This window comes from Rhynchophorus ferrugineus, unplaced genomic scaffold, assembly GCF_030347505.1.
Source record: "Rhynchophorus ferrugineus isolate W39M unplaced genomic scaffold, kcgeb_rfMv2 rfM11, whole genome shotgun sequence".
NCBI lineage: Eukaryota > Metazoa > Arthropoda > Insecta > Coleoptera > Curculionidae > Rhynchophorus > Rhynchophorus ferrugineus.
In genome coordinates this window covers 18,422,407-18,446,373 of record NW_027472590.1, presented here as the reverse complement: position 1 = coordinate 18,446,373, position 23,967 = coordinate 18,422,407, and the positions used below count along the sequence as shown (strand labels likewise).

Here is a 23,967-nt window from a genome sequence, read left to right as displayed (position 1 = left end):
TTACAACATTTTTGATGCCATTGCTTCTCAATGGTATTTTTTCCCATCAAGAGGCTGTGTAAAATTAAAACACAAAATTGTTTTTGATCCATTGATTTTAAAATAACAAAAGTAGTATCACTCTTAGCACAGTAACTCACAAACTTATGAGATCTTAGAAACTTAGAATATCATTAAATTTTAACAGCTTTCTTTTGAAACCCCGTTAACCCATGTGGTACATGCCGATCATGAATGTTCAAAATTGCATTTTCGAAATGTATAACTTTTACTGTATAATTTCAGGAAATCTGCAGGCGAAACCCCTTAAACACTTTGAGAATCTGATGGTTATGCTATTCCGTCATATCCCAATTTTTTATTGTAGTTTCAGTGATTTGAAAGTGATCATTTTGATGTCAATGATAAAAAAAATGGAAAACCAAAAAGGTTCTAATACAATGAATTGCAAGACTTATTGGACGAAAACCCAGCACAAAGTTCCAAAGATATTTCACGCAGCTTAGCGACTGCCAGACAAAAAAGAGGACTTTTCTATAGTATGTTCTAACTGGACATGAAAAGTTAATCTATTACGATAATTCCAAGAACAAAAAAATCATGGGTCAGCACAGGAGAGCCATTTACCCCGACACCAAAGCGAAATATTAAAGCCATAAAGTATTATTGTACATATGGTGGGGTCATCAATGTTTAGTGTATTAAGGGCTGACAAAACTGAATTAAACTATCCCTGCAGGTGTCTTCCAATATCAACGAAATAAATTGAACCAGACATAGTGCCTTCTGATTACCGAAAAAATGTACGAAAATGGATCACTGTAAAACCAAAATCGTTCTTTCAACGCGGTATCCCCATGCTGCAAAAAAGATAAACACAAGTTGCAGAAAATGATGGAAATATTTTAATTAATATATATTGTGCCAAATAAATACAATTTTCTAAGTAAATGCCTTTTAAAAATGAGAAAATGTTCAGAATTCATTCAAAAATTACACACAATCATCAATTGTATGCCTACTGGTGACCTTTTGGAAAACTGCAGATGAGAAAAAATGTAAAATAAATGCACTAAAGAGAATGGGACCAAAATTAATTTTCATTCTGTCTTATCTATATCACAGATGATTATCTCTTTTAGTGCAATTAAAAATATATTAGAATGTACGATCTTCGAATTGATACGAATCTTTACCTAATGATTGTGCAAAATAAATATTAAACGAACAATATAAAACTGTCCTAGTACAATAATTAATGGAAATTCAAACAATTGCTTGACGATAATTACTTGAGATTTGTTTGATTTTCCAGAATAATTCGATTTATAAGTAGTTACATAAATATTACAACGTTTTCGAGAAACCTAATAAACTTTCTGAAAGTAAGCAACCTAAATATAACAAAAAAACTTCCTTCCGATATCTTCATATTTATAAAAAAATGACGCTAATTTTATATCTAAAATGTTTAATGAGTTATCTTTCAAACGCCCTATGGTATGGTTCATATTTTTAACTTTGCCTGACGCACTGTGGAGAGAATGCTTGGTGCCTAACCAGCCGGTACTTTTGAGTGTAGATTTGATTGGGTTATGTGGAAATTCTTCCAGCATACCGGCTGAAACACCGTTTCCATCTCATTGATCACTTTAGATATGACATGGTTGCTTAAAAGTTGATATCCGTAGCCGGACAATCATATACAATAAAATGGGCTTTTGACCGAGTATGACATTTAGGATTAATCTACAAAATTTGCAAATTGTTGGCATCATATATTTTCGAAAGACAATTTATAGTCTAGCATGAAAGGGCATTCTCAACGCTTAAACTTATTTCATTTGGAGTTCCACAGGGTAGTGTCTTGGGACCACTCGTGTATCTGCTCTATACTGCTCATATCCCAACAACAAAAGAAACAGTATCTTCTCAGGAACAAGAACATTTGCCGACTACACAGTTGTCATGGTAAAAGATATATCTCTGTCTAAGACTATTCAAAAGTACAAGTAGCGGATCTACAATTACATTAGAAACTGGAAAATACAGCTTAATAGTTCCAAGTCTGTCCATGTTAATTTTGCGCTGCGGCGAAACGTCCAAAACCTAATTATATAACTTACCAGATGCCCGATTCCTCAAGCAAAGTTAATTAAATACTTCGGAATGTATCTTGATGGTAAGTTAAATTGGAAACATTTTAGAAAAAAAGCTGATGAAATTAGACTCAGCAACTGTACCGGTTAGGCAAAAGATACTTTATACTTAACCTAAAATCAAAGAGATTAGATTGGTTTGAAAATGATTGATCAATGTTCATTGCTACGTTACCAACGAAGAGCTGTACTATGACGTCGATATCTCATGGATATACGTAGTAATCCAAAATTTCGCCTTAAAATATGAATTAAGGTTGCTAAATCACAGCAACTGGACAACACGCAGGAAATCGGAAGATTGAAGCCAACCAAACCACATGATCTTCTTTAGTATATAACTGTATTCTTAATTTTTGCGTAAGTAGTTTGCCTTGTTCGTATTAATACAAGTTCAACAGAACAGTAAATAATACTAAAATAAATAAAATAAGTAATAAATTAATTTGTAATTTAATATTGTACTAAGCACATCTAATGTAAGATATAATTAATTAAAAATATATACAACAAAATGTCAGTATTCTAACTCAAATAGCTTCCATACAAGCAGCTCGCAGAATTAGCGAATATTACATTTCCAAAATACGGAAATACGCACCCATAGCCGTGATTCGAAAAAAAAATTGTAAACTCTTCGCCTACTGAGTAAACATTTCAATATTTTTTTTGTTCTGGCCTAAGGCCAGACGGTACGCATACCTGATCCCGGAGACATGCCCTGCAGGGACAAGTTGAACCGGGTTATGTGGGACTGCCTCTGGGCTTACCAATACACTAAACCGAAACCGCCTCACAGTTGACCCCTGTGGATCGCTACTGCTACTGCATTAAATTTGGGGATATGTCACCCGCTAACCGGGTAACCATTATTGGGCACAAGGACCCGGCGAAAAATCAGATAGTGAAAATCAGAGAGTGATAGTGATTAGCGAACTTGCCTTAACACACGATAGGATGCTGCCGTATGGGGGAAAAACTAACGATGGATCAGATCGTTTCAGCGTTGAAAAGGGGAGGTTAGTGATGAGGCGGTGCTAAGCTCCCAACATGTCCACCAGCTCGCGAACAAGCGCGTTTTCAGAAGAACTTGAGCTGAGTTGTTGATTGTGGAAGGATTGAGATAATAAGTGCTTTATTTCTGCAGTGTCAGTTTCCCTGTTAATTCGATTGTTTCTGACAAACCATGTAGCGTTTAAGATTCTCCCAGGAGATTATTTTCGAAGACTTGAAGCGATATCACATTAGATTCGTAGAGGAGTACTAACCGAATTAATATCTTGTAAAATAAGCATTTGATGGAGATGGGAGGTCTGCTAGAAGGGCAGATCAAAGAAGATAGCAGATTTGCTATCCCCGAATCTTCCTGAATTTGGGAATGCTAACCGAACCATTGATCGAAGTTTAGACCTGCAACCTCCAGAAATTGAACCATTTGGCCGCATGATTGAGCTACTTCGGTAAACGTTCTTGAATGGCAACTTCGAGCCTGGAGGTCGTGAAAAAAAGCAGTACCATCAACGTAAAACGCGACGTCAATGTGCCCTTTTCTCGACAGATCTGAAATAAAGAGGTTAAATAAGGCTGGGCGTGGATATTACCCCATATTGAATATTGCAGGGAATCTTGAGGTACGCCAGTGTCGATTTGTTCTCGAATTGAGAGTGTTTTCTTGATCTTGACCTGGATAGATCTGTCCGACAAATATGATTTGATGAGAGTGGTTAAGTCTTCTCACGCACTTTGCAATCAAACCGTAGTGCCAGACCTTGTCGAAAGCTTTGATTGTGTCCATGAGGTCCGCTCTAAGCTTTTTAGTTTGGTTAAGAGCATGATGTGGTGTGGGTAGACGGGTGGCCTAATGGACGGAAGAATGGTGATCGCGCAAGCCGAATTGTTCGTCAGGAATGATTTTGCCCTTTTGGCAAGCTTCGAAATGGCAGTGAGAAGGCAAATGGGCCTGTTGTCAGATGGTGATGATTTTGCTCCTTTCTTGGGAATCAAGATCCAATTTCTTGGACAAGACGCTTGGAAATGTTGCAGCCTCATCATGGAGTTACTGATGTTTGCTAATGATCTGCTTATGTGGGAGCTTTTTTAATTGTGTAATCGATATTTCGTCAAGAGCTTGAGAGAACTCGGAGATTTCTTGGTTTGAAGTTATCCGATCATAGTCTGTAGGGACTTTAGAGACACGAGATGGTTGAGAAAAAGGCTGGGGTGAACTTCAATATTGCTCAACATCTTCACGAACGAGAACAACCTCATCCCTAATAAACAATACATCAGACCATTCGATTGGCCGTAGAAATCCACACGCACATCATGACTTAACCAAGTCATTTGACAAATTTTGCAACCACAACGGTCTACAAGGTCATAATAGGTATATCCGAAGATCTAATCACGCTATTACGGTCATGCCTGGTAAATTACGAATAGAAAATGGCCGCTGTTTGTGGAAGAAGTCATTAGACGATAAATTAATCAAGACATTTGAAGACATCATTGAATTAACTTTAAAACTATTTATTATGGAAAATCCAAATTTCCTTTTCCCCGACCTTATAAAATTATATTTTGCCGCTAACGAACATTTAATACTAAAAAGAAAGTAATATATTTCAGCGATTGCATCCTTGTTCTCTATTTGTTAAATCATATATCAATATTCTATTAATAAGAAATAAACAATTTATTCTAACAATAGTTTATTAAATCAAAACAAGTTGTAACGTATTAAATTTCAATGACCAATAAATCTAGATCAATGGGATTAAAATCACAGACAGGTTTTTTTTTCAATTGATTAGGGTCACTTCGTGATCTATTTCGAGTATACTAACATTCTAAAATATAGACAAACTTTCCTGGGAACCACAATATGTATTAATATATTTGCGTTTATTTATAATAATATTATATTAGGTATATTAATGTATTCCTTCTCTTTTTTTATGCATTTCATACCATCCAATATTTTTCGAGTTAAAAAGACATTTACTTAGAAAAAATAGTATAATTAATCAATATTAGTGATCGCCCTATGGTCGAAGTACAACCACATTTTATATAGTTGATCACTTTTCTCTCATAATAGAGTCAGGAGATCAATATAAGGTCATCCGGCTTGGTTGGTGCAGTGGTAAAGGCGACAGGACGGCCCACCTACTGTTACGATAGTCGCGGGTTCGAATCCTGCTGGGGCATGGTCGTATATTAATGTTTGTGATTGTTTAACATTTGTGATTGTCCTAGGCAAGAGTGTAAAATCCGACAAAGAAAATTATCCCAGTCACGTCAGTAATCAGGCTGGGTAAGACCGGGTATCTTCTGGGATAGTTTCTAAGGTCTTAGCCAGTCGGCAGGCTTAATGCCGAAGATCGTGGTTCGGAGCCCGCGTTAAGCAGTAGGTCCAGTCCAGATAAACCCTCGTTGGTAAAAAGGAGGCTTTAAAATATAAAAAAATATAAAATATAAAAAAGTTCAGAAATATATTTGATCATCATAAACATGAAATATTAAATGAAGTAATACATTTTCTAACTCCTGATGCAAATTAATGTATTTATCACCAGCAGTACTTGGTTTACAGAAAAATCTTAATACATTTTATAATTTCCTCTTATACAAGGATTTGTTATGTCTTTAGAATCTTACTACCAGTTCTTAAATAAGAACAATTTATCACCACATATCAAATTAATTTTAATTCTTAAAATACTTATATTATGAATCTGAAAAAGCTACTAGCGTATATCTAAATATCTTGTAGACAGAGCACGAACGATACTTGTTATTCTTGAATTTTGTTAATTTATATCAGAATGAAATATTTGTAAATGTCGCGTATTTCTTTCTCAACTGAATATACCTTCCGATAAAACGAACACCTTAATTTGTTTTTCCTACAAATATTGTAAAATGTAAGTTTATATCCTCGTACTGTTCTTAATCGTTAAATCATAACTAACAGGACTCTTTAATAGTTTCAACAATAACTAATCAATGATAACAATATTTAATACAAAATCATACACATCATTGCTCTGTAGTAGAACCCAAAATATTTGTTTATATAGCTATTATGTGTCACCGATAAGACGGCTATTCGGACGGATTGCTTGTTTCGGGCATATTACGTTTTTTTTTGGAATTTACTTATTTGTAGGGCATATTATACAAACATTTTAGATCTAAAAATGATTTCTTCGTTAAGCTTTAACAGTGCAAATTGAAGCCTCCCGGTGATACCATTTTCGCCACAAAGGGAGGCAAAATTTTCCAGCATTTTCTACACATTTTTCTTTTTTTATACACAAAAAGAGTTTTATAGCAAAACTAGATGCTCCGGTAAATTTTATCCACTACACCTATTTTACAAATTTTCTCCGATAATAACAATAGTCACTATGTCGATTGTCGGGGAATTAAGCCTCTTACTCATTAAACCGTGTACTCACCAGCATAGGTTTTGTCAGGTCCTATGATTATATTACGGCTATTAGATCACATCAGACCTAATGACAATTTTAATAGTTTTACTAAATCGTTGTTTTTAACTAAATCTGATGAAGAAACGTTTGTACATTATCTCCCTTTATTTTCCACCAAGACAACGTACCAGCTCACACTTCCGCACTTGTCACGCCAAATTTTTTAAAATTGGACTACGAACTGCTGCCCCATCCACCGTATTCTCTAGATTTGGCCCCGTGTTACTTGTTTATTTCGGGATTTGAAAAATTCACTCGCCGGGCAGAAAATTTTTGCAGACCTCGACAAAATTCAGTATTCAGTATTAATTATATTAATTGTGTATTTTGCAGGCGGATTAAAGAAGTTGGAGCAACGCTGGGATAAACGTTTCGATCTAAAATAAATCTCCACGTTTCCAAAATTTTCGTTCCTCTTTTGTAGGCTAAGTACTTATCAAACCACCCTCGTATATAGAATATTTTTCTTTGCAGTATACTCTTGCACAATACTCTTTCATCTGCTTATTAGTGACTTGAGTTATTACTCTCTCGTGCTAATGATTGAAATTCTTGTGGAATTTTAATAACTTCGGCAAATATTCTGACCAAGACCAATTTGTGTAGCAAGGTTGATAAAGCTTTAACCCATAAAGATCGAAAGAAAAAAGATGTAGACATAACAGAACTTTTGCTTTTTTAAGGTCAAAGGGGTAACGAGAACAAAAACTTAAGGGCGTTGAAATTTACTGTAATCATACTAATGGCTCAATAAATACACTTCCGCGTCTCGCACGACTGTACAAAAGATGTTTGGCAGTGGTAATATACGCGTCATTGCTAATTCTCTACACCTTGTTTGATCCAACCATATACACAGAAAAACCTTATTCTCATGAATTTTGAACCTCAGCGTCGATGTGGAAGACTCTCCTGCAATATCTCATGACTGTTTGCTCCGGGTATTGTCGTAGTTTTCATCGCCAGTCTCTGTGTTCTTTTCGAAATAGCATTTTCAACTAATTCGCGTGGTGGCAATTTTACCTCCCTCAATTGCAACATTTTTGGTCTTCCAAATTGTTCTTTCTCATTAACATGAAAATAGTCATTTTTAAAACGTTGAAATCAAAACCATGAACTGCGATATGACGAAGAAATACAGGAAATATCACTATAGATTTCTAAAGGTTTTAGAAGGACTTAGAAATATACGTGGTGTCTGTATAGACTGAATAACTCTAAAAACTCTTTTCGTGTAGAGAAATATCTTTATATATCGCTAGTATATAAGCAAACACCTAATGAAAGCTGATTTTTTCAATGAAAGTACACCAATATAAGTAACAACAATTCGTTATTATAAGCCGGTCACTGTGGCTTTGACAGAATAGGTAGCAAATGTCATTACGTCATAAAATGAACGCTATTACCTATTAATACTACTTACGAGGTAAAATCTACGTTCTGAACTGCCAGATACTTTATGACCGACATTTTTTTAACTTACGCCTGACACAAGGTGGCGAAAATATTTTATCAAATATGCGCCCAACTGGTTAGGAAACCTGACTATGAATCAACTGATTTGATTGGGTTATGAGGACTGACCAGCGGACCAAAAAACGGCTTACCGCACTGAAACCAAACTACGACTCATTCTGGCATATCTTGCTTACCGACGAATTTATTTCCCCAGTGTCTTGATTTTAATTGATAAAACGTAAATAATTGGAAAATAAATGTCCGAATTAATGAAACATCAGTCTCCCTATCAATATGGCAATTTGTAACGAAAAAGGAAACGTTCGAGATACCAGAAGGCACACTCTGAAAATATGTTTATAAAAATTTTAATTTACTTTATGGGTAACTGGTGAGAGTTTTTGACTGTTGAGTATATGAATTGCCATTTTATCTTGTAAACAGAACAACATGTATTGGCTTCATATTTGATTGCTCTTATCTGTCAAAGCTACTAGCAAATTGTCCTTAAATGTAGTAGTATAATTCTTAAAAAAATACTTTTATAAAATAAGTTTGACGTTCACAGGATCTGGACTATTATCTATACGAGGGTTGCTATATATTTGCCAATGAATTCCCATCCTTAATCCATACATTCTTCAGCTATAAACTTGGTTCCCTCAGAAACTAAAGTCATGTAGATCGCCCACAGTTAATTATTTTACCAGAAAACATTGATGCTGCGTGTGAAATGATATTGCAAGATCACCAGATCAGTTATCGTGAGATTTAATCATCCTGGAGCATTAGTGAAATCATCATCAATAAAATATTGCATGAACATTTAGCTCTGAAAAACATTTGCTCACTTTGGATCCCATATAATTTGACAAAAGTTCCAAAATATGTTCGTGTCAACTTGTGCAAAGAAATTATCAATAAATACAATCGCGGTGCATCAAAATATGTGCTCTACATCTACTTTAAATATCTACACAGATGATGAATCTTGGACCTATACATATGAGTCAAAGATAACAACAATCCATTATAGGGTCTTTTAAAGAGATTCAAAGCCGACAAAAGCGACTGGTGCGCGAACGACTTCTAAGCAAAAAATCGTTCATTTCTTCAAAATAACAGGACCCGTAGCAACCGTACCGTCAGAGTAATGTAGCATGGCAAGTTCTGAATGGTACACCACCACTTGCTTACCAGGAATTCTACGTGAAATTCAAGAAAAAGAAGCGGCATAACACCATGACAATGGAAGCTCTCATAAATCGGCTGAAACAGCAAAATTAGGCATCAAATAACAATTTTATTGCCGCATATCAACAATAAAATGCGTGACCACAAAGCCATGTTTTAGTCCAGTGTGAGTCACGCCGAGATTTTGTAGGTTTCATAACGATAAAACGTTGTTCGCCTAAAGCCTAAAGTCACGGGGAGTGTTTAAAAATGGAAGAATAATTAATTGAAGATGTGTGGATTCAACAAGATTTGTACGAAACAAGTCATGTACATTGCAAGAGGATTAAATAGCAGGTCAATTGAAAAGTCCCCGGCCTGACACATAGATGGCGCTATTAAAATTAAATCCATATATTTTTTAGTTAGCCCTAACCCTAAAAAGATGCGTGTATAAATTCGACAGCTGTCGGATCATTAGTTTGTGAATTATAGCATTTTTAGTGAACTTTTGTTATTGTGAAAAAAAAATTATAAAAAGGAATTTCGCGTGTTGCTTCAACCATAATAGTATTTGATCCAGGTGGGTTTGTAGGTGTATTGGTGCTGTGACCGGATCTTCATGGGATGCTAATATTGCTATGTCGTCTGCGTATGTTGCCACAGTAGTTATTTTTGTGGTGGGAAGATCGGCCGTATACAGAAGATACAGTACTGGACCCAGTACACTACCTTGCGGAACTCCTGAATATATAGGGTTTAATTCGGTATGTTCCTCGCCTTGATTTACAATAAAATGTCTATCAGTGAGATACGATTTTAGTTTAACCTGCAAGCCCGTATGCCATACTTTATCAAAAGCCTCAGATATATCTAGAAAAGTAGCCGAACAATATCTTTTGGCATTTAGGTTAGCGTTTATTTTGTTTACAAGTCTGTGCACTTGTTCTATAGTCCCATGCTTATTGCGAAACCCAAACTGATGTTCTGGAATAATTTTTCTTTTTTCTATTATATAGTTTCTTGATGTACAGTTTCTCGAAAACTTTCGAGATTATCGGTAATAAACTTATAGGCCGGTAGGAGGTCACATCTTCTGGTACTTTTCCTGGTTTAAGAATTATTAGTATTTTAGCTACTTTCCAGATGCTAGGGAAGTAATTAATTCGTAGCATAGCAATAAATATAAATATTAGTAGTTTCATACCCTTTTCTGATAGTTCTTTTAAAATTTTACCAGTAATTAAGTCATAACCAGGAGCTTTTTTAAAATTAATTCCTCCCATTATTGTTTGTTTAACTTTTTTGACCGTTAATTTCTCGTGCGGTAAGTCCATTTGAAATGGCGAATCTAGAAAGCTATTAATTTTATTTTCCTCATTTTTATGTAGCTGAGACTGGAAAGGTTTAAAAACATTTTTTAAGTGTTTTGAGAAAATGTCGACCTTCTCTTTATTACTTCTAGCCCAATTATTTTCGCTTGTTTTAATAGGTGGGTTATGCTGCTGGGATCTCTTAAGCTTTCTTATTACTTTCCACAACGAATAGTCTGTAGCCTCAGTTGGTGTCAAATTCTCTAGGTATTCTTGAATGCCTTGGTTTTGTTCGTTTTGAATTAGTTCTTTCAGCTCCTTTATTACCCTATTAAATTTTCTCTTATTCTCATCAGTTCCTTGCTGTTGCCAATTCCGACGTAACTTTCTTTTTTCTGCTATCTTTTTCTGTATTGTACATGATAAATGTGTATTTTTTCTTTTAAATGATTCATTGTTAGGAGTCGCGGAGTCTGCTGCCTCCTGTATATTTTTTGTAATGTTTATTGCTGCCATTTCTATGTCAATTTCAGTTTGTAACGGTAAGTTTAGAGAGATGTTTCGGTCTAAGTTTTCTCTAAATGATGACCAGTTAGTTCTATTATTGCACAGAGAAGGGGGTTTATCTTTGATGGCAATTTTTGAAAAAAGTGTTACAGGTCAGGTCAAAACTTGATTCTGCATGACACTTTTTTGTATCAATATTTTTTTGTAATACAGAAATCTATAGTATCTGGCTTTTTATTTCTGTCTGAAGGCCAATATGTTGGTTCACCAGTAGAGATATGTTAGTTATCTGTCTTTATTGCTTTTAGCAGTTCTCTACCTTTTGAGGTTATTATTCTTGAACTCGACATTAAATGTTTTGCATTGTAATCTCCTCCGGCTATAAATATATTACTTAGCGTACTGAAGAATTCTTGAAAATGTTCTGCCTTGTTGTTATGTTTGGGTGGGCAATAAATTGCAGACATTGTTAATGGTCCATGAACTTCCTCTATGGTTATACTGGTTGCTTGCAGGTAGTCTTTGCGGAATTTTTCTTTTTCGAAATGCTTTATATCATCTCGAATGATTATGGCTGTACCCCCATGTGCTTTATCATCAGGGTGATTTGTATGATAAAGCTTATGTTTGGGAATTTTCAAATAATGTTTGTCCGTAAAGTGTGTTTCGGAGACCATCATAATATCAATATTTTGTTCAGTTACGAACATTTTTAGTTCCCTGGCGTGTTGTTGGAGCCCATTGGCATTCCAGACGGCAATTTTGTAGCTAATGGTTTCAGGCATTAGGCAAGTTTGCTGACGACGGTTGTGAGTAGACCAAGCATCGTACTCATCTGATCCATTAGTTTGGCCATCATATTTTCTAATCTAGAGATGTTTTTGCTAGTTTCCGTAGATTGTGATGTGGTTTCTCGCTTTTGTTTTGAACCATTTTCAACCATTTGCGAATAAATTATATCTGGTTGACTTGGTCTGGTGGGTAGGCTGGTAGGTAAGGATTGTTTTTGTTGTGGCTGATACCTTTTTTCTCTTAAGGCTGGGTATAGTTTCTGCTGCAGTTGTTTGTGAACTGCGCAGCCCTTGTAGTTCGCTGAATGATTTCCGTTAGAGTTAGCACATTTCACTTTTTCATGGCGAACTTTACGACTGCAATCTCCTGTTTTGTATTCTCCTGCACATTTTACGCATCTAAATGATTTGCGACAGTAAGTTTTATGTGCCCGTGTGCTTGACACCTTGTGCATTGTGGTATAATTCTTTTTGTGTGTGGTGGTTCGCATTTAATAATGTTGTTTTCTAATTTGGTGATTTCATACACCGCCTTATTATTTCCATTAGGTTTAATATCAATATAGAACATAGGCAGGGTTTTTTTTGTTGTGCGATGTCGTATATTGTGAACATTTACGACCTCGTGACCTTGTTCAGCTAGGGCTACCTTGATGGTGTTAAAGACCGTCCCGTGATGTAATCCTTTTAACACGAATTTAAATGTTCTCTCGGATTTAGGCCTGAATGTATGGTACTGGGTGTTTCTTTCATCTAGTTCTTTTACTAGAACTTTAAAGTGCTCCGCTTCGAACAATTGAATTTTTTTGTTTCATAGCTCACTGTTTTAATTGTGTAGTTCGTAGTGATGGTCTTCAATAGGTTATGGATGTTTTTAATTGCTCCTACCTTATAAACTGTTATTGGTGGTGGTTTGGGAACAACTTTTTCAGGGCTTGTTTGTATATTCTCTTCAATTTCTTCCGATAGGTTGCTAAAGCTGTTTTTTGATTCTATTGGTTTCTGTTGTAACCAATAGTCACTGATCCTTGTTTGTTTTCTCGCAATTTCTTCTTCTGGGCTTCTCAGTCGCTTCTTATTAATGACCATAGTCCATTCTGATGGTGGAGTTTGCATTATTGCTGACCGTTCCAATCTTATATCAAATTGTGCAGGTGATTTGGTTGCACCGCTGTGGTTTGCCATTTTTAGATTTTTAATATTTTATTTTATTTATTTCCAGAGGATAAAAAAATAAAATACATACTTTGTTTATTGCACTTAACTTTTCACTTACGTATTATTTCTTGCACTAGTTTTTGACCAAAAATACTATAAATGAATTTGAAAAGGACTGTTGTAAAGTAAGGGGAAATCATTTTAAAACACTAATAAAAATGAGATGCAGTCTTTTTGTCTGGTCACGTAAACACGTATTCACTACACTTTAGGTCCGCTGAGAGACGAATAGCCGCATCTGTTATGCGTTTTTAACACTCAATTAAATAACCGTAATAAAATACTGGGTTTTTTTTCAAGAAAGGTATCTTTCTAGAGCTTGGAGCGTATTGAGAATACGTCTTCACCCCACGAAGGTTGGACCTGAACTCAAGGAAAATATAAAATCATTTTCATTAATAAAATACTGCCTTTTCAATATTAGGCTTAAAATATAAATAGCAACCCTCGTAGCATAGTTAAAATGTTAAACTGTTGAACATGAGGCCATTCTGTATCCTGCATTATTTTGCTACATGATATTTTAATATGACTATGATTTCAGTACAAACAAAAATCATAGCTTACAATAGAAATGCAACAAGTCGAAGGATATAATTATTTTTTAAATGTCATCGGAAACCAGATTTTACGAATGCGACGAAATGCCAAAACTGATTGATTGATTTGTTGATTTTATATATAAATGGAACATATATCCTTTTGTTTTGAAACGGCATTGCAACTTATCCGTTAATTGGGTTCTTGTTACATCACTACAACGTAGCATATACTATTATGAAGCCATTATAACTTTATAATGTTCATATTGCTGTGAACTAAAAATCGTGAGAATAGTTGCAATAATATAGTTACAAACTCTACTCTGATTCTGACAGCTTATATTAAATTCCTGACATTTTTTTTCTATATAACGGCGTTCTAAACTCAAACCTAATTCACTAATTTATTGTATCAAAAAATACGGTAATATATAATACCATCATCGTCAATCCACAGCAGATGTTCGGCGGTAGTGTCTACTTTTCGAGCAATAGATCAATCCCTCGTCACACGTGGTCTCTCCAACCGCGGTCCCTCTTTTTTTTCGGAATTTTTTCGCTGCAATTTCTCTTTGGAATGCCGGAAGCCGAAGTCACTAACATTTTACAAGCTATGCATCAAATGCATGGAGAAGGTTTTGAAAATCTTCAGTCAACAGATGTTGAGGAAGTTTTAGCCGCTAATGGCAATGAACTCACAGAAGAGTAACTCTTTGAAATTATGGAAAGCAATACAATTTTTTTTATTAATCTCTTAGAACTTCAACAATCTACCAGTGGGCAAGAAGTATTATTATATGATTTCCGTTATACAATAACTATCCTGACATTTAGAAGATTGCTTCAGTAAGTGATCTGTTCTACAAACTTATAATCTAAATCATATTCAAAATACTATTCTAATATAAAATACTAACTTATTCTAAAGACTATTCTAACTTATTCTAAAGATTATTATATTTCACTCTATATATTTCACTATGTATCTATTAATCAGTTCGTATGGTAGTTTGCGTTTGAGCCTACGCACTTCACTGTTATTGCACACATTTAACTGTTTGGCGAGTGCATTGGGATGCACTAACTAACAGAGTACTTCGCACTAACACTTCGAATCACACTCGTTATGGGTTCTAAGGGAATATCGCACTGAATCAGTTTGTTGGAGTTGGATGGGGCATCGACGATGAATCGCAACACTTTATTCTGGAATATTTGAAGGATAGCTATGTTAGATTTACTAGTAGTACCACACAGTTCCTTATCATGGGTCCAAATAGGCCTAAGTATTGGCATATACAACAAAACCTTGTTATCTAATATAATAATTTAGGTTTATGCCCAATACATTTGATTTAGATTAAGCCCAAGCTGTTTGCGTTTTGTCACTATATATTGGTCCATGTCAAACGTCGATTAAAATACATTCCCATATATTTAACATTGTCTGCTTGCGGAAGTTCATGATTATTAATTTTTACCGAGGGACAAGTTCTTCTACAAGTGGTGAATGTCATTGGGTAGATTTTGTCTCATTTACTTTGATACGCCACGTTTTGTGGTTGAAAACGTTTGACGAAACTTCGACTTGGTTAAGATGAAGTTGGAGGTTTCTTATGGCTGATATTGGATCCTTTTATTATGATAAAACGCAACAATCTTTTCATTTTTTAACAAGTGGACTTTATTTTGTTACATTTGTATTTACCAAGTACATATAACTTTATGACTATGTACTATAGTTATTTTATGTTATTTTATGTTTTTATCACTAACAAAAATATAAGCGTAAATAAATATTATATTTACGTAGTAAATTCAACTATAAGTCGTAAATTTACATGAGATTTTCTCCTTTTAGTTCGTACACGTATAGATGAGACACGTATATACATATATGACGAGAGTTAACAGCGGTTTAACCAACCGCTGGCATCTTATCAGAACGTAACCCCCACGGATAACGTAATGCCTCGGACAATGTTAATCTCCTATTTTTAGGTCGCTCTCTATGATATTCATCCATATCTTTTTTTCGAAGCGGCTCGCTGCGTCTTCCACCCAAAAGGTCGATTTCGCCACAAAAGTAGCTTCGCCGAAGTGCGGAATTAGTTCACCATTCACTCGACAAACATGTCCAAACGTCCATCTGCGTCTCTGAATTAATTCCTCAACAATATACTGGTTGATGCGTCAAACGAATGATTTCATTTCTAATACAGTCTAAGGCAGATATATATAGTATTTTTGAAAAAATATTTTATAGCATAAAACAAGAGGTAGATTTGTTTAAATTAATTACATTACTTTAGATATGCTTAGTGCAGTCTTATTTTATAAATTAATTTATTAATACTGCTCCATTGTATTTGCATCAATACACATCAGTATATATTTCCCAAATTAAACTTAAATTAAACTACTTCAACTAATGTTATAAACATTATTGGTTGGCTTCAATCTTGCGCATCGTCCGGTAGCTGTATTCCTTTAATGTGATCTAAAAGGTCAATTTAAAAGTCCCCGGCCTGACCATATATGGTGCTACTAGAATTAAATCCATATGTCTTTTAGTTAGTCCTAATCCTCAAAAGATCGTGTATAAATTTGACAGCTGTCGGATCATTAGTTTGTGAATTATATCATTTTGAGTGAAGCAACTTTTGCTCTTGTGAGAAACATGGATAAAAAGGAATTTCGCGTGTTGATAAAATATTACTTTTTGATGGGAAAAAATACGGTTTGAAGGGAAATAGTACGAAAAAATAGAAAGCTGTGTGCAATGTGGGTGCCGCCCGAGCTCATTTTTGACCAAAAATAACGACGAGTTGACGATTCGGAGCAATGTTTGAAGATTATCAGACGTAATAAACCCAAGTTTTTGGGTCGATAGGTGACAATGGATGAAACATGGTTCCATCATTTTACTCCGAAGTCCAATCGATCGTCAACCGAGTGGACTGCACACGATGAACCCGCTCCAAAGCGTGGGAAAACGCAACAGTCGGCTGGCAAGGTTATGGCGTCTGTATTTTGGGATCAACATGGTATAAATTTCATTGGCTACCTTGAAAAAGGCAGGACCATCAACAGCGACTATTACAGATCTTATTGGACCGTGTGAAGGGCGCCGAAATCGCCGAAAAACGGCAGCATTTGAAGAAAAAAATATGCTGTTTTACCAAGACAATGCACCGTGTCACAAGTCAGTGAATATCCATGAATTACGTCCTCATCCACTGTGTTCTCCAGATCTGGCCACCAGCGACTATTTTTTGTTCTCATATCTCAAAAGAAAGCTCGCTGGTAAGAAATTTTCGTCGAATGAAATGGTGATCGCCGAAACTGAGGCCTATCTTCAAGCAAAAGACAAATCGTACTACAAAAATGGTTTAGAAAAGTTGGAGGGTCGCTATAATCAGTGTATCACACTTGAAGGGAGTTATGTTGAATAAAAAAACTAATTTTGCCAAAAAAATGTGTTTTACTATAGTAGGTCGGGGACTTTTCACTTGACTTGTTAGTAAGTTAATTTCATGTTTTAAAGCGAAATCTTGAAAAAATTCGTAAACTCATTTGTTTTTGAGGTTATCGTGCAAGCTTTCATTGGTTACGTAACCATAAGCTTTAACAATTAATCGAGAACATTGTTTTGGCAGCATTGTTGATTTGATGTTTTAGTGCTTCCCCATATTTGTACCCCATAAGTCCAAATAAGCTTTATCATTGAATGATAAAACAACCCCTTTGATTTTAGGTCAAGTTAGGAGTATCTGTTAACCAGTACACTTGCTTGATTTTGAGTCCGATCTGCTCTGCTTTTTGGGTAACATGATGCTTCCAATTTAACCTACCATCAAGGTGGCTGCTGAGTTATTTAGCTGATGCCATTTTTTATCATTTTGCCGCAGCGCAAAATTAACAGACAGACAGATTTGGCGCTATTTAACTGTATTTTCCAGTCTCTAGTCTATCTGTATATCTTGTTGACTGCCACTTATACTTTTTATACACCCTTAGGTAGATATACGAGTATATCTTATTCCGTAATAACTATATCGTCAACGAATCTTCTAAGTACTGTTTTTCAATAGTATAGAGCAAATACAAAAGTGATCCCAGGACACTACCCTGGTGAACTCCAGCCAAAATAGGTTAAAATTTTGAAAATACCCCTTCATACGAGACTCTAAATTTTCTTTTGAAAAGATATGGCTCCAGTAGTTGATAATAGTTCAGCTATAGCAATTTTCTCATCTTATAGATTAGACCCATATACCATACAATGGGTAGACTCTGATCATCGTCCGGTCCATGTAAAATTCAGAAACTGTTCCACCACTCACAAGATTCAGAAAAAAGACCGACAGGAAAAATTACCGATCTCTTCTCTTGAAATCCGATCCAATTCCGAAAATTACAATAGTCGAAATTTCATCACAACCCCAACAGTAGAAAAACAACTTTCCCGCCTCTCTTAAACGTGAAATTTCCATCAGAAACGGTTTATGCAGATTAGCTCGATTCACCCTTGATGCTGCAGACAAAAGGGAGGTGAACAGAGCATGCAAGGGGGTAAAGATGGCCGTCTCGACTTGGCGAGCAATGAAATGGAACTCATTTCTCGCGGACCTGAAGACTGGATGGCCCCCTTCCTTCTGGCGTGTCTCCAAATGCCTCGTGGTGAATATGTACAATGTCATCCCCCCCTGAAGTCAGCGGTTACAGGAAATTTCGCAGTCACTGACCAAGAAAAAGTCGAGCTCCTTGCAGAGACCTACGAAGCTCAGATGAAATGCCTCCCACCCACAGTGAACACTAAATCTAAAGACCAGTAACCCCAGCCTTTCCTCTCAACTATTTCGTGTCTCCAAAGTCTCTACAGACTATGATCGGCAAACTTCAAACCAAAAAATCTCCAAGTTTCGACGGAATATCAATTAACCAGCTAAAAAAACTCCCGCATAAGCAGCTCGCAGAACTGACAAACATAATTAACTCCATCATGAGGCTGCAACATTTCCGGGCGTCTTGGAAAGACGCATATATAGCGGTTATCCCCAAGAAAGGAGCAAAATCATCTTCATCTGACTACAAGCCTATCAGCCTTCTCAGCGCCATTTCGAAGCTTGCCGAGGCAATACTCTACGCTCTCAACTCTTCACAATCTGCGTGCGGTTAGGCCTCTCAGAAGACCTAACTGCTCTCATCATGTCCTATCTCTCGGACAGATCTCTCCAGGTCAATATCAGGGAATCATTTTCCAGTCGTAAAGAAATCGATGCTGGTGTACCTCAAGGAAACTGACACTCTAGAAATCAAGCACTTCATATCTCAATCATTCCACAACCAACAACTCAGCTCAAGTTCTTCTGAAAACGCGCTTGTTCGCGAGGTGGTCGACGTGCTGGGAGCTTAGCACCGCATCACCGCTAAACTTCCCCCCTTTTCCAGGCTGAAACGACCTCATCCGTCGCTACAGTCATAACTTTTGCCCCCATATAATAGTATCCAGTTGTCTGTTAACTCAGGTTCGCGAATCAATAGAATCGCCGGGTCCTCGTGTCCAATAACAGCTGCCCGATCAGCGGGTGCCATATCCCCAAATTTAATGCAGTAGCAGTAGCGATCCACAGGGGTCAATTGTGAGGCGGTTTCGGTTTAGTGTATTGGTAAGCCCAGATGCAGTCCCACATAACACGGTCCAACTCTTTACTCCAAGGCAAGTCTCCGCGACCAGGTATGCGTCATGCATTCCACCGCCTTTTTTAGGCCAGAACAAAAAAAAACATACAATGGGTCGAATAATATTTAACAATCATTTGAAAGAATCGTTCGATCTGCAAATGAGCGGATACAGAGACCGTAAGGTAGCTGTACCGTAACCTTTTGGTAAACCGATCTGGATAAGTTGTAACCAGTGTCTTTGGTCTTTAGTCAAAAAGTAGACCTAGATACATTGCCTTTTCTAACCAAGAAACTTTCAAATTGGCAATTTCTAACAGTGAAACCGGAGTTTCGGTGTAATTTTTTACAATGAAAGATAAGCCGTTATCTTGTATTCTTCGGGTGGATTTTCAATTGCTAGAATATTAACTTAACTTGGCATTGTACCTCCTCCGAATATGGCCTACCTGTTTATATCCGCCAAGAAAACATTAAATAAAGCGGAATCCCACGAAAAACCTTGTGGAACGCTGAACTGGAACACTAATATTTTTTCGATTGGAGAGACAAGAATTTATATTTACATGGGAGTTCCTGAGAGAAAAGATCTTATCAGGGCTACAAGATCCTCGAGTAAACCAAATCGAAAATATGACATCAAAGACTTTGGTTAGACCTAAAAGGACTACGCCCACCTTTTGAAAATATTAAAGACTTTCTAGATATTATTACGCAAAATTTACGACCAGGTTAACGGCAGAGTAATTGGCTTTAAACCCAAACTGTTCATCAGGAATAATTTAGTAAACTTGAAGATTTGCTCCTTGGACAAGTTTGGAGATCGAACTAAGTAGACGTCCGAGTGTCCGAAGGCAAAGATTTGGGTGATTTTTTAGCAATTTATTTAAAATATATTATTTTGTTACTAATCGTTGCCGAGGGACCTGTAATCTATCTTTACATTAGTTTTAGTGTTGGGAACTATCGATTGAAATTGACTATCGACTGTTTAGTATTTGAGTACTTTTTCCTATCGACTATTTCAGACACTATATTTGGTTTGACTTAAAAAAAACATTCTAACGACACAGAGTTTATTGTAGTGATTTTTAACATAAAAATATTGTACAAATAAATAATTTTGATAGTCTCGCGACACAAAAACTGGCGAGATACAAATGGCCACGTAAAAATCATGGATATTCAAGATTGATGCCACAAATACTTAACGACTGCCCTAGCGATTTATTTATCGACATTGCAGATACAATCCACACTGAAAATTGTAACAGTTTAAAGGCGAATGACATTCTGAGTCATTCGTCATTAAAATAATAGGGTTGCATGGAATAAAAACGTCTTCGCTTTTATTGTGACTTCGATGACGTTCATCAATTTCTTCACCGTAAGCCGGGTGCCATTACAAAGATGTTGCTGGTTTATATTCCGCAACATAATGTTAATACTAAAATAAATATGCCGAGCACTGTGCGAAAATGGCCGGAATACAAGCCAAGCCACAATGTAATTCTTTACCATGGTATCGCTCGACCAATGTTGCAAAACCATTGAAAACATATTTGAAAACATTAAAGTAGGAAGCGCTACCCCAACCGCCGTATTCCCCAGACCTTGCTCCTTCTGATTACTACTTGTTCCACTATATCAGTCATGACCTGTCTGAGCAGCACCTCACCTTTTACGAAGATATCAGAAAGTGGGTCAATCCATGGATAACCCCAAAAGTTACATTATTCATTCGAGATGGAATCCGTAAATTGCCTGAAAAATGGGAAAAAATACCGGCTAACTATGGATAATATATTTTACCGATTTTTCACAATAAAACTTCAGATTAAAAAAATCCCTTAAAACTAATGTATAGGCCTGTCATATTAAATATGTTTTAGCAATTCGAAGAGGATATAAGAAAAAAATCCGCCAGTCTCAACGTTAACTTCTTCCATGACCATATCATAGACATATTTGTCTTGCTGATTTAAGAGAGGAACGTTTCTTTTAAATGTTTTTCAGTGCATCGGAATTTTATAAGGTTTCGCGTCTCAACTTTTGCATATTTTAATTCCTAATTGTATTAATTCCTTATTGGTACGCATTAAGTATATATCTTGGACTTGGCATTGCGAGTTCTACGACCTAATTTAGTCAATTAGTAGTTAATTTAGTTTCTATGTGATTTCTGAGGTATTTCGCATTTCTGGCTTCAACTTTTTCATCTCAAAATCCAGTTCTTCTTCAGTCTGTATCCATTCCCCTAAGCTGATTTTATATACTTTTGCCACTCCAAGACCTATCCAAGTGGTTTTTCTATTGCTACCTGATAACAATTATTTAATGTTTACATGATGTACTCACTTAAAGTCAACACAATCGGTGAATGGTCTGTGTTTAGTTCTACGTTTTCTTCATTGTACATATAATTGCTTAAAATATCTGTAATGATGTAGAAATCCAGCAAGTGTGGAATCTTATCTGCAGCCGTTAGCCATAATGTCTAATGATGATTTTGTACAGTATGTTTTATAGCCTCTGATTTATAAAAGGATTGCTTCGTAAAATGTGTTTCTGATATCCGGTAGCTATTTGAAGAACCAAAGTCAAATAATAATTAAAATTGGATCCCATAATATTTCTGTATAATGATGTATACCATGAGTTAGTCCATTAAAATGTACAAAAAATCGATATTAAATTAAACTTTTAATATAACGTTTCTTTAGAGACTATCCTATTTTGGTGTTTTCCAAGAGTTGCAATACTTCGATATCAACATGAAAATGCAGTTTCTACTCCTGCCTTCTTGTGATTCTCTTGATTTCCTATGTGACATTCCTATGCTCCTTAGGACTTTGTGCTGGAAAAAATCACGGTCATATGCTAGCGTTTTTATGGCGCTAGGAAATGTTGCAGCATCAGAACAGAGTTAGCTGTTACCAATTCCGCGAACTGCCTATATGGGAACTTTTCAAACTGAGTTGCGAGGATTCCCTCGAAACCATGTGCCTTTCTAAATGAGAATTTGCTGATCAGAATATCCAAAGATTTTTTGAGAAACTCAAAGTGAGTTGTCGTTGGTAGATTTATTATGTACACGGTACAACTGCGGGCCACATCATTCTAGCAGGTTTCTCTTTCTAGCTTTAGTTTTTGTATTTTATGTTATATAATAAATTTTATCATAACAATCACCAAGAATTGCTATAAATAAGAATAATATAGAGTTATATAAACATAGAATAAAATAATACAAGTAAATAATCCATTGTTTTATATATTTACAGGTGTGGAAAGCAATTTTACTGATTTCATTTGGATTATACTCTACTGAATGCTCGACGTATTCCTTCCGTAAGGTTACATTCTTTCCGTCAAGATCGTTCACTAGAAGAACCGATTATGTAAGCAGATCCAACAGTTTCGATCCAACCGTTCATAGTTTTGGTAAGATTAACTAAAACTAAATAGCATACAGTATAGGCAACTAACCATACCAATATATTTAAGGTTCATCCCAAGAATTTTCTCACATCAGCCCCGGTTTCAGCTTATGGAACTCTAATCATGACGATTTCAACTCGGATTCGTTTGAGTTCGATAAGACATTTCCAGACAGTTCTTCCTCGCACTTTGAGAGCGGTAAACATTTATATATTGTCTCAAAAATAAAATTATATTATGTGATTGTTTTTTAGATTATTCTGATCCATTCTTGCTAACAGGACAGGAAGCCAAAAATGCAGCTTCCTTCTTATATAGGAAGGAGTTATTCTTCGACGAAGTTCCTCACGTCAGATCACTGCTGAAAAACCAAGAAAGTCGACAATTGAACGGATTATCTCCTATGAAACTCGGATCTCTACGACTGGTGTCTCCATGGAATCGATTCAAGGATGATGGAGCACACCCTTTTAACATATAAACACCTTTTTAGCTTCATAAGTTAGTTATTTATTATTTTGTATTTTATTATATTTTTTCTCTATAAATATAATATAATGCCCTAATTTGTATTATTTCTATATTTCTGATTAATATCTTTAAAAAGAAGATATTTCGTGCTATACAATATGGTACATAATGTTAAAGAAGAAGAAAAAATTATATTATTTAACTCATATATTTCTAAACATCATGGAAAAATCTATGATAAATCAGTTTAATACTTGACATTAATAGTTCCTAATCTGTACATCCAATGTTTGATTAACGAACTTTACCTTAATATATTTTTTATCTCATAATACGCTCTTGTGTATACCTGGTTATATAAACATGAAAGAACATAATTTTATTTTTATAAACAGTCCTATTAAATATTTAATTAAAAGAGATTGTATTCTCATAGCTAAATATCATTAAAAAGTTTACATTTAATCCTAATCACAATGTAATTAATATATTTCTATGAAATTATCACCAATCAGTATATAGGGTCTTCAATTATCGATATTCTAATATATTTGTTATGTTATACTTTTAAATGGTCTTTATAAACGAATTGTTAACATGAGAGTTGCCTCAATAAATGTTATATAGGATACTATACTAATAAAAATATTAAATAAAGTTTCAAATTATGGTTTTAAATTGTTTAAATTATTTAATTTTGTATAGTTGTA

General features: G+C 35.4%; 1 protein-coding gene across 1 annotated transcript in view; it reads left to right on the top strand.

Moving 5' to 3' along the window:
• Positions 1-23,348, top strand: part of LOC143204980 (uncharacterized) — a 53,801-nt gene extending 30,453 nt beyond the window's left edge. The window contains exons 2-4 of the mRNA XM_076417940.1: positions 22,630-22,789; positions 22,853-22,984; positions 23,041-23,348. Coding sequence (XP_076274055.1) covers positions 22,630-22,789; positions 22,853-22,984; positions 23,041-23,267 — 519 coding nt within the window. The 3' untranslated portion in view covers positions 23,268-23,348. The remainder of the gene's footprint in view (positions 1-22,629; positions 22,790-22,852; positions 22,985-23,040) is intronic.
• The last annotated feature ends 619 nt before the right edge of the window (positions 23,349-23,967 follow it).